Source organism: Cebus imitator, unplaced genomic scaffold, assembly GCF_001604975.1.
Source record: "Cebus imitator isolate Cc_AM_T3 unplaced genomic scaffold, Cebus_imitator-1.0 Scaffold547, whole genome shotgun sequence".
In the NCBI taxonomy this organism is placed as follows: Eukaryota; Metazoa; Chordata; class Mammalia; order Primates; family Cebidae; genus Cebus; species Cebus imitator.
The window spans coordinates 269,428-281,705 of record NW_016107862.1 but is presented as its reverse complement, the minus strand read 5'-3'; the positions used below and the strand labels follow the sequence as shown (position 1 = coordinate 281,705).

At 43.0% G+C, this 12,278-nt stretch overlaps 1 protein-coding gene and 1 pseudogene across 4 annotated transcripts in view; both read right to left on the bottom strand.

Annotated features, from left to right (window-relative positions):
• DHX57 (DExH-box helicase 57) overlaps positions 1-12,278 on the bottom strand; it is a 77,334-nt gene that overhangs the window by 9,411 nt on the left and 55,645 nt on the right. For all 4 annotated transcript variants that reach the window (XM_017515317.2, XM_017515315.2, XM_037733799.1 and 1 more), the window contains exons 18-21: positions 10,569-10,664; positions 10,397-10,480; positions 7,065-7,199; positions 5,322-5,396 (exon numbers count right to left, since the gene is read on the bottom strand). In XM_017515317.2, coding sequence (XP_017370806.1) covers positions 5,322-5,396; positions 7,065-7,199; positions 10,397-10,480; positions 10,569-10,664 — 390 coding nt within the window. The remainder of the gene's footprint in view (positions 1-5,321; positions 5,397-7,064; positions 7,200-10,396; positions 10,481-10,568; positions 10,665-12,278) is intronic.
• On the bottom strand, positions 1,172-3,034 carry LOC108293768 (annotated as a pseudogene).

Genomic DNA, 12,278 nt, shown 5'->3' with positions numbered 1-12,278 from the left:
CTGCCTCAGCCTGCCGAGTAACTGGGCCTACAGGCACACACCACCACTCCCAGCTAATTTTTGTATTTTTAGTAGAGACAGGGTTTCACCATGTTGATCAGGATGGTCTTGATCTTTTTACCTTGTGATCCGCCTGCTTTGGCCTCCCAAAGTGCTGGGATTACAGGCATGAGCCACTGTGCTCAGTCAGTAAATATAATTTTAATCTTCTCTTCCAAATGTATATTTATATGTGGAAAACCATAAATACGTCATATAAATATCTTGGAAATGATGTATTTTCAATGATGTCTTGAAACTAAAATAGAATCATTTTTTATAGCCTACTTTTTAAACAATATATTAAGAACATTTTTCCATGTTGTGACCTATTTTCCTAAAACATAATTTTTGGTGGGTATATAAGACCTTATAAGAAGTTATAATAATTTAACCAATAAATTCCCTGTTATTGCAAATTTAGATTGTCTACAATTATAAACAGTGCTGAAATGAATAGTCTCCTAGCTGTATCTTTGTGAATATATGCAATTATTTCCTAATAATAAATCCCTAGAAATAAAACTGCTATCTAGAAAGGGGGTATAAACTTATATTTCAACCACTGACAGTAAGAGTATTCATTTTGGGGGGTTCATGACAGCAACAGCATTATATTATTTATTTGCATTATTATCAAACAATAATTTATTTATTTATTTTTGGTAGAGATGGGGTCTTGCTATGTTGCCCAGACCGGTCTTCAACTCCTGGCCTTAAGCAATCCTCCTACCTTGGCCTCCCAAAATGTTAGGACTGTAAGTATTGAGTCACCTTACCTGGCCTATTTTGTATTTTAGGGATAGGGCGTCTCTGTGTTGCCCAGGCTGGAGTGCAGTGGCTATTTACAGGCACAATCATAGCTAACTGTAGCCTTGAACTCCTGGGCTAAAGTGGTCCTCCTATCTTAGCCTCCCAAATTACTGAGACTACTAGTGCATGCCACCATGCCTGGCAGTGTTATAATTTTTAAACAGTTTTGCCTATTTATTCATTTATTATTTTTTAAGACAGGGTCTCACTCTGTCACCCCAGCTGTAGTACAGTGGCAAAATCATGGCTCACTGTAGCCTCAACTTCCAAGGCTCAAGTTATCCTCCCACCTCAGCCTCTCAAGTAGCTGGGACTACAGGCATGCACCACCATGCCTGGCTAATTTAAAAAAATTTTTTGCGGAGACAAGATCTTGCTATGTTGCTCAAGCTGGTGTCAAACTCCTGGGCCCATGTAATTTTCTCATCTCTGCCTTCCCAAGTGCCAGGTGCCACAATGCCCAGCCCAGTTTTGCCAATTTCAAAAGTAAACAGAGGCTGTTTCAATTTGCATTTCTTCTTACTATTAACACTGAATGTAATTTTTGTGTATGTATTATTGGTTCAATCATGTCCTTTGCCCACTTTTCTATTAGGTTCTATTAGATCATTTATTTAGTCTTTCTTTTTTTTTTTGATTGTCATTTTATAGCTCCCTACTGTAGCTGCCCCCGACCCTTCCCTTTGATGACCACTTTTGCAGGCTTCAGGGGGACCTGAGAACAAATCTGGGGCCTGGCAGCCCCACTATACTGTCAGCTGGGGAGAACAAGTCACAATTACAAATTATCACAATAATTAGTGCCTGTACTTGGGGAATCTGCAAAGTGAGGAGGCCCCAGCTCCCCACTGTACAGGGTTCTATTTGGCAGTGACCTTGCTCTGGAGACGATATTCCTTCAGCCTGAGGGAACTGATGTTGATGAGGCTGGTGGCATCGACGGGCTCATAATCGCCCTGCATGTTCATGCTCACCAGCTCCCCATTGTAGAGAGACAGTGGGGACTCCTGGCAGAGGATGTACACCTGGCCCCTGAAGATGGACAGCTGTACTTTTCCTTCCACTTGCTTCTAGGACTTGGAGATGCGGTGGCAGGCAAATTTACACTCAGGGCTGTGCCAGAAACTAGTGTACACCAACTCAGCAAATTTCAAGCCCAGGCCTTATTTGATTTTGTGTACTTCCTGGTCCACAGCGAAGGCCTCAATGTCTAAATGAGGGTGGTAAAGAATGGTGCCTCCTGGGGTCCTGTAGATGCCTCAGGAGTTCATTTCAATGAGGCGGTTCTCCACGATGTCCATACGGCCCATGCTGTGCATGCCTGCGACTTCGTTCAGGTACATGAAGAGCTGCAAGGAGATCTGGTGGGTGGTGTTATCCTTGATGCTGGTCACCTTCACGGGAAACCGTTTTTTTACTCAATCTTGAGAATTTCAGGGGTCCTGGGGGCTTTGGCTTCATCCTGGGTCTTCGTGTAGAGACTTGAAGGTGATTGGTTCTTGGGGTTCTCCAAGATTCCAGTCTCATAGCTGATATGCATGATGTTCTCGTCCATGCTCCATGGGTTCTTTGCAGTGACTGGGATGGGAATGCCATGTTTCCTTGTGTATTTCATCAGATCACTGCGGACCTTGAACCGGTTGTAGAACTCAGGCATCCTTTAGGGAGCAATGACCTTAACCTGGGGGCCCAGCGAGCAGCAGGTGAGCTCAAACTGGACCTGATCGTTTCCCTTTCCCATGGCACTGTGGGACACATAGTTGGCCTCCTCCCGCTGGGCAATTTCCACTTGTTTGTGGGTGATGCAGGGCCCAATGAGAGAGGTGCCCAGGAGGTAGTGGTCTTCATACAGTGCACTGAACTGGATGGCCAGCCAGATGAACTCCTCCACAAACTCCTTGCTGACATCCTCAATGAACACCTTCCTGGTCCCAAGGTTCAGTGCCTTCTTTCTGGCTTCCTCCAAGTCTTCCTTCTGGCCGATGTTGGCTAGGTAGGCAATGACGTCATAGCCTTGTTCCTTCAGTTAAATGAGGATGCAGGAGGTATCTAAGCCACCACTGTAGGCCAGAACCATGGAGCCTTTGCTGGACATAGCATCTGTTTTTTTGTTTTGTTTTGTTCTGTTTTGTTTTTTGGAGACAGAGTTTCACTCTGTTGCCCAGGCTGGCGTGCGGTGGTGCAATCTTAGCTCACCGCAGCCTCCACCTTCCAGGTTCAAGCAATTCTCCTGCCTCAGCCTCCTGAGTAGCTGGGATTACAGGTGCATGCTACCACGCCTGGCTAATTTTTGTATTTGTAGTAGAGACGAGGTTTCACCATGTTGGCCAGGCTGGTCTTAAACTTCTGACTTCATGATCCTCCTGCTTTGGCCTCCCAAAGTGCTGGAATTATAGGCATGAGCCACCACGCTTGGCCTGGACATAGCATCTGGGATTGGAGGTGCAAGTTCCCAGAATCTAGAATCTGTCTTCATGGCTTAGTGAACCACTTGGGGCCTGGGCACAGTAGCAGGTGATAGAGCAGGGCTCTAGTCTTTCATATTGATGAATTCTTGGACACAGTCAGATCTATCGCCTTTTCCTTTTTGGTTTAGCCTCAAAACTATATTATCGCCTAAAGCTTCTTTTTTTATTTTATTTATTTATTTATTTATTTATTTTTAAAGACAGGGTTTCACCATGTTGGTCAGGCTGGTCTTGAACTCCCGACCTCAGGTGATCCGCCCGCCTTGGCCTCCAAAGCGCTTGGATTACAGGCGTGAGCCACCACGCCCGACCAAAACTTCTTTTTTTTAATTTTTATTTATTATTATTTTTCGAGATGGAGTCTTGATCTGTAGCCCAGGCTGGAATGCAGTGGCATGATCTTGGCTCACTGCAACCTCTGCCTCCTGGGTCCCAGTTCAAGCAATTCTCCTGCCTTAGCCTCCCGAGTACCTGGGATTACAGGCATGGGCCACCGTGTCCAGCTAATTTTTGTATTTTTAGTAGAGATGGGGTTTCATCATGTTGGCCGGGCTGGTCTTGAACTTCTGACTTTGTGATCCACATGACTTAGCCTCCCAAAGTGCTGGGATTACAGGTGTGAGCCCCCATGCCTGGTCTTTTTTATTTTTATTTTATTTTACTTTTTTCCCTGACAGAGACATTTCTGTTGCCCAGGCTGGAGTGCAGTGGTGTGATCTCGGCTCACCACGACCTCCGCCTCCTGGGTTCAAGCAATTCTCCTGCCTCAACCTCAAACGTGGCTGGGACTACAGGCGCCTGTCACCACACCCAGCTAATTTTTGTATTTTTAATAGAGACGGGGTTTCACTATGTTGGCCAGGCTGGTCTCGAACTCCTGACCTTGTGATCTGCCTGCCTTGGCCTCCCAAAGTGCTGAGATTACAGGCATCAGCCACCGCGCCCAGCCCCACGCTTCTTATACCACATTTATGTTCATTGTTTCTACATTTTAAGTCTCCAAATGATTTTTTCCCCACATTCTTTTTTTTTCTTTTTCTTTTTTTAGAGACAGGGTTTTGCCATGTTGCCCAGGCTGGTCGCAAACTCCTGAGCTCAAGCAATCCACCCACCTCAGCCTCCTAAAGTGCTGGGATTACAGGCATGAGCCAATGTTCCTGGCCCCCACATTGTTTTTAAATAATCTTTTTATTTTGAAATAATTATAGACTCATAGGAAGCGACAAAATAGTACAGAGTTCCATGTACCCTTCACCCAGCTTCCACCAATGATAAGACCTTACATTACTACAGTGTAATATCAAAACTAGTAAATCTATATCCAAATTTCTTTTTTTCCCTTTCATAAACCCACCACAAAGCACAAACAATTTTTTAAAAGTACATTTCGAGTGGTTTGAAAGCATTCAAGTGCTAAGCAGAAAATGAGCCATAAATCAATCAGATGTTAACTGAGGGTTTAATTTAAAAAGTTAAGGCTTTGAAAAATGATTCAGTATTCTGCCAAATTAAAACTCTTTGGGGGAAAATGGTGCCTTGTTAGGGATGGATAATCAAAACTCAGGTAAAAGTCCAAGAGCGCACACAGGTAGGGTTTCCAGAAGGCTGGCCACAGGTGATCTTATGGCAAAGCACTGATTTATTTTTACTTTTATTCCAGAGTAGAGGGTGTAAGATAAGCTGTAGTTGAATCAAGTTTGCAACTAGCACAGAAAGTTAGTTATGTATAGGTTGGCCGACTCACATTTATGTCTATTTTAATTTTTGAAATATCACGTCAGAGGATTAAAAATTTTATACGATAAATGTGTTATTGAGTAATGTATCCAAACAGATTTGGGGAACTGAAAGATTGGAAATATATACTAAGTTTAAAAGGGTGTATATGTGTACATACATGTGTATATATATCTTTGTAAGAAAATTAATGTGCACATCTTAAATCACTTGGCTACAAATCAAACAAAAAAATGGAAGGATCTAGGAAAAATGTTTTGTTACCTGCACTACATTTGGATACAAAGCAGCACACAGCATTGCTAATATCAGCTTGGGGTTCTCAGCATTTGAGTTTGCCTATGAGAAAAGTATATTGTTAATTAACAAGTAATATGGCTTTTTTTTTTGAGACACAGTCTTTCTCTGTCACCCAGGCCGTGCAGTGGTGCCATCTCAGCTCACTGCAACCTCTGCCTCCTGGGTTCAAGCGATTCTCCTGACTCAGCCTCTTGAGTAGCTAGGATTACAGGCGTGCACTAGCACGCTTGGCTCATTTTTGTATTTTTACAAGACATAGGGTTTCACCATGTTGGCCAAGCTGGTCCTGAAGTCTTGACTTCAAGTGATTCACCCACCTCTCAAAGTGCTGGGATTACAGGCGTGAGCCACTGCGCCCAGCTCTAATATGGCTATTTCTGTCTATGTCCTAGAATTTTCCATTTTATTATATTTGATCTCTATCTTAAAGCAAAAAAGACCATCTAATTTCTATCTCTTTGCTAGAAGAACTATTTTTAAGTAAAAAATCTACTGGACTACAGTCACATTGGACCCACTCCAAGGAGCCTACAATGACTTTCCAGACTTTTGCAAAGCAGTTACAAAGGAACACTGGTTCCTAAGTATAAGTAGATAAAGAAATTCTGGTTCATGAGATGTTCAGAATCTCCAGAAAGTACTAACTACATTCAGAACTGGAGTACCAGCTTCATCTTACAGAAGTGTTCTTCCTATAGTTATAGAAAAAACTGACCTTTGTTAGAAAAAATGCTGGCCTGATTTGAGAAAATTCTACCAGAAGTCTGTTCTACCTCTTATAAATTTATTTTTTTATTTTTTTTTTTTTTTTTTTTGAGACGGAGTTTCGCTCTTGTTACCCAGGTTGGAGTGCAATGGCGCGATCTCGGCTCACCGCAACCTCCGCCTCCTGGGTTCAGGCAATTCTCCTGCCTCAGCCTCCTGAGTAGCTGGGATTACAAGCACGCACCACCATGCCCAGCTAATTTTTGTAGTTTTAGTAGAGACGGGGTTTCACCATGTTGACCAGGATGGTCTCGATCTCTTGACCTCGTGATCCACCCGCCTCGGCCTCCCAAAGTGCTGGGATTACAGGCTTGAGCCACCGCGCCCGGCCCTCTTATAAATTTATTAAGAACCAGTGTGAAATTTTAAAAACAAAAACAACAGCAACAATGGACAGAAAACCCTCTATTCTTATGAGTGTTAGCTGATACTTAAAAAAAATTTTTTTATACTTTTTTCTTTTTTTTTTTGAGACAGGGTCTGTCTCTGTCACCCAGGCTGGCGTCCAGTGTCTCAATCTCAGCCCACTGCAACTGGGTTCAGATCATTCTCCCACGTTACCCTCCCATGTAGCTGGTACTACAGGTGGTATACCACCATGCCTGGCTAATATTTTTGTATGTTTTTGTAGAAATGGGGGTACACCACCATGTTGCTCTGGCTGGTCTTGAACTCCTGAGCTCAAGCAATCCACCCACCTCAGCCTCCCAAAGTGTTGGGATGATAGGCATGAGCCACTGTGTTAGGCCAGCTGATACTTATTTGTGCAAAGTAGAAAATCAAGAATGCCACTGACCCACTGCTCATAAGGTTAAGTGAAGAATGCCATTAACCCACTGCTCATAAGATTAAGTGAAGAAGAATGTCTACAAGTGTTCCCAGGTTAAGATTGTATTTAGGTGTTAATCAAAGAGAAATAAGAACCAACTCCACATTCTTTACCTCTTCTCCTGTGGCATCTAAGACACCATCTCCTCCTTGGGCTCTTTTCTCAATTTCCCTTGCTCTGAGCCCTTCCCTTGCAAACCCTATATCCGATAATAGTTCTGTGAATTGTCGTTTGAGGCTGGCCATTTCCTGAAAGAAGTGGAAAAACCTTTAAGCAAGGGCATCAGTATAACAAAGTATTAAGTATTACAAAAATGAGCGACTACAAAAATGCATTATTTCAGAGGATAGCAATGAGGCCCAAGTGGATTCATCACTCAGGGATGAAGATGATCTTGTCTGGTCATTTCCAAGAGGCCGTTTTCACTTACACAAACTGGCAGGCAGTGAGAAACAGTTATGCAGAAATACAAAAATTCAGTAAAACCAAAGATCATTTATTTAACTCTAGGTTACAATTTTAAACACTTTCATTGGATTTTGGGCACGCCTGATTCTCCACGAAATTCTTAGGACAGCAAAACATGCAGTTTGTTTTGACTGGAATTCCAACTCCAGGTGCTCAGCACTGTCTAATACCTAGCTTTTCCTACTTGAGTTTCTGCTCCTGTCCTCTTAGTTCCTTACTCAGGCCTAGAGTGGTTAGTGCTCTTGGTGGAACTCAGCAGAACATTTCCTCTTTCTCCTACTTTATGGTCTTGCTGGCTCATATCTTTTCCTAGGAATAGGGACATCATTGAGTGGTTTAAGAATTTTTTTTTTTTTTTTTTTTGAGACGGAGTCTCACTCTGTTGCCCAGGCTAGAGTGCAGTGGTGTGATCTTGGCTCACTGCAGCCTCTGCCTCCTGGGTTCAAGCGAGGGTCCAGGTAGCACAGCTACTTCGGATTACAGGCATGCACCACCACGCCCAGCTAATTTTCGTATTTTAAGTAGAGATGGGGTTTCACCATGTTGGCCAGGCTGGTCTCAAACTCCTGACCTCAGGTGATCTGCCCACCTCGGCCTCCCAAAGCACTGGGATTATAGGCATGAGCCACCACACCTGGCTGTGGTTTAATATTTAGACACTCCTTTTACCGGCTGAGCACAAATGTGAGAAAGAAAGCACAAACTTCTTTCTCTTGTGGCTACTGTTCTCATATAGGCAGCACATCAGACAAAGAGAAGGAGATAATGATTATTCAAGGAACTGAAAGCTAAGCAACATTGCCCTGTCTCTCAATGATGGTTTAAGTATTTTCTTGGAATGGCTCAAGTATACATTGATAACTAGACTATAACTAGGACTTAAATTTCCCACAGTTTCTATTTCATGACAAAGTTTTAATTGAAATCTTAATAAAAATAATCCTACAATCTAAGCTGGAGTTTAGTGAAAAGATGCAACTCTGGTTTGATGGCCCTCATAAGTCACGGCAAAATCTACACATAAGATAACGAAAAATAATAAATAAATTTAGTAGGGGCTGGGCGCGGTGGCTCAAGCCTGTAATCCCAGCACTTTGGGAGGCTGAGGCGGGTGGATCACAAGGTCAAGAGATCGAGACCATCCTGGTCAACATGGTGAAACCCCGTCTCTACTAAAAATACAAAAAATTAGCTGGGCATGGTGGCGCGTGCCTGTAATCCCAGCTACTCAGGAGGTTGAGGCAGGAGAATTGCCTGAACCCAGGAGGCGGAGGTTGCGGTGAGCCGAGATCACGCCATTGCACTCCAGCCTGGGTAACAAGAGTGAAACTCCGTCTCAAATAAATAAATAAATAAATAAATTTAGTAGGAAATGTAACTTAAAAGAAATAGCCTCATTTTATATTTAAGCATCTCAATGACTTGAGAAAATATTTCTTATTGCCCTGTACATATAAATACCCACCTTTGACTGGTGATTCTCAGCCTCCCATGTAGCTGGGACCACAGGCGTGCACCATTACGCCTGGCTAATTTTTATATTTTTTGTAGAGATAGGGTTTCACCATGTTGCCCAGCCTGGTCTCAAACTCCTGGGCTCAAGGGTTCTGCCTGCCTTGGCTTCCCAAAGTGCTGGGATTATAGGCATGAGCCACTGTGCCGGGCTCTAAAATCTTTGAGTAAAATATGCTTTCAAAGATGCGTGCCATTATTATTTTGGCCTCTCATACCACTTTGGAATTTACTTATTTATTTCTTTGAGACAGAGTCTTGCTCTGTTGCTCAGGCTGGACTGGAAGGGCGCAATCTCAGCTCACTGAAACCTTCGTCTCTTGGGTTCGAGCAATTCTCGTGTCTCAGCCTCTCAAGTAGCTAGGATTATAGGTATGCACCACCATATCCAGCTAATTTTTTGTATTTTTAGTGGAGATGGGGTTTTGCTTTGTTGACCAGGCTGGTCTTGAACTCCTGGCCTCAAGTGATCTGCCTGCCTGGGCCTCCCAAAGTGCTAGGATTACATGTGTGAACCACAGCACCTGGCCTCATACCACTTTGGAAGAGCACCTAAAATGTTGTTGCAACAGGGGACGGAAGCCTGTCTACATTACACAGAAGATAAGAAGTTTTTTGTTTTTATTTTTTGAGACAGGGTCTCCCTCTGTTACCCAGGCTGGAGTGCAGTAGGGCGTTCGTGGCTCACTGCAGTCTTGACCTTCCAGGCTCAAGTGATCCTCCCACCTCAGCCTCTGGAGTAGATGGGATTACAGGCCCATGTCACTAGGTCTGGCTAATTTTTGTATTTTTTGTAGAGATGGGGTTTTGTCATGTTTCCCAGGCTGGTCTCAAATGCCTGGGCTCCAGCAATCCTCCCACCTCAGCCTCCTAAAGTGCTGGGATTATAGGTGTGAGCCACCGTGCTGGGCTAAACATTTTCTTGTATACTCATTATATTCACATAGTAGGTTCTGATAGATATAAGAAAAATTAGCAAAACCTGGCTCAGTATTAGTTCTTTGGTTTTGGGGAGAGTGTAAGGGGATTAGAGACAGCCATGGACCACTGTGAAAATCTGATGAAAGAGCTATTCTCTCCAGAATAATGCATGTATGTATAAGCATACAATTTTGTATACATTTTCAGGGGTTTAGGGATTCAGGTTAAGACTGCCTGGTGTAATTACTGAAAAAATTGACTACCAGTAAGCAGCAATCTTCAGAGTACCTGTGTTCTACCCTATCCTCCACATAAGTAAACAAAATTTCACCACAAAGAGGAAAAGGAGGTCAGTGGAAAGGTTCAGCACAGAAAGTCTGATACCACAGTGCAGGAGTCCATTTTACACGGCTGGTGAAGCCAAACATTCCAGAAATAACATTTGCAATGTTAAGACAGGACACATGAGACAAAGTCGCAGCACCCTCTGGTGAACTACTCTAATATAAAATGAAGAAAAGAAATGGCCACAGACACAACTCACCTGCAGAACTCTTCCGGACAAGAAGTTTTGTCTGCAGTAATTATAACTTGCGCGCACACCTTCTTTTGTACTTAGCTGCCATCCCTAAATTTTGGAGAAAATCAAGCTGAACTTATTCAGTCTTTAGTGCCAACGCTGGTAATAAAACTAAGCTATTAGGTTATATGCTTACCTTATATGCTCGTAGAAGGGCCAGATAATCACTGTTTGCAAATGCAAATTCCAGCTTTTTCTGGTTAGCTTCTTCTTTTTTATCCCAGGGAGATACCTAAAGGAGGGAGGAAAATCATATTTAAAGAACATTTTTTTTTTTTTTAAAGACAGGATCTCGTTCTGTTGCCTGGGCTGGAGTGCAGTGGTGTGATCATAGCTCACTGCAACCTTGATCTCCCAGGCTTATGCAATTCTCCTGCCTCAGCCTCCCTGGTAGCTGGGACTACAGGTGTGTCCCATCATGCCAGCTATTCGGGGGGCTGAGGCACAAGAGCCACTTGAGCCCAGGAAGTAAAGGCTGCAGTGAGTCATGTTTGCGCCACTGCACTACAGCCTGGGTGACAGAGTGAGACTCTGTCTCAAAATATATATATATAAATTTTACTGATAAAAAGTGCTATCAATCATTTGAGCCTTCAGCAAGCTGTACATTTTGCCTTGCCTCAGTGTTAATGGCTGCGGATTGATCAGGATAATGGTTATGAAAGCTCAGGTGGTTGGGGCAATTTCTCTTTCTTTCCTTCCTTCCTTCCTTCCTTCTTTCCTTCCTTCCTTCTTTCTTTCTTTCTTTTCTTTCTTTCTTTTCTTTTTCTTTCTTTCTCTTTCTTTTCTTTCTTTCTTCCTTTCTTCCTTCCTTTCTTTCTTTCTTTGTTTCTTTCTTTCTTCTTTCTCTTTCTCTCTCTCTCTCTCTGTCTCTCTCTCTCTCTTTCTTTCTTTCTTGAGAGGGAGTCTCGCTTTGTCACCTAGGCTGGAGCGTAGTGGCACAATTTTGGCTGACTGCAGCCTCTGCCTCCCAGGCTCAAGCAATTCTCCTGTCTCAGCCTCCCGAGTAACTGGGATTATAGAAGTGTACCACCATGCCCAGCTATTTTTAGTAGAGACAGGGTTTCACCATGTTGGCCAGACTGGTCTCAAACTCCTGACCTCAAGTGATCCACTCCCCTAGGCCAGCAATTTCTTTCTTTCCTTTTTTTTTTTTTTCCCAAGAAGTGCTGAAGGAAAGCAACTTCTTAAAATAAGACAATGAAGTTTTCTATATCAACTGATTCTTCCTTTCACAAAAGATTTCTCTATAGCATGCAATGCTGTTTGAGAGCATTTTACTCACAACAGAACTTCTTTCAAAATTGGAGTCAATCCTCTCAAACCCTGCCACTGCTTTATTAACTAAGTTTATGTAATATTCTATTTTTTATTTTTAATTTAAAAAATGACATGGGGTCTCACTATGTCACCTAGGCTGGTCTTAAACTTCTGGGTTCAAGCAACGTACTCACCTTGGCCTCCCAAAATGTTGGGATTACAGGTGTAAGCCATCATGCCCAGACAAAGGTTTTCAATTTACTTTACACAGATCCATCAGGTGAATCATTATCTATAGCAGCTGTAGCCTTACAAAATTTATTTATTTTATTTATTTTATTTTTTAATTTTTTTTTTTTGAGACGGAGTTTCGCTCTTGTTACCCAGGCTGGAGTGCAATGGCGCGATTTATTTATTTATTTATTTTTTTTGAGACGGAGTTTCGCTCTTGTTACCCAGGCTGGAGTGCAATGGCGCGATCTCGGCTCACCGCAACCTCCGCCTCCTGGGTTCAGGCAATTCTCCTGCCTCAGCCTCCTGAGTAGCTGGGATTACAGGCAAGCGCCACCATGCCCAGCTAATTTTT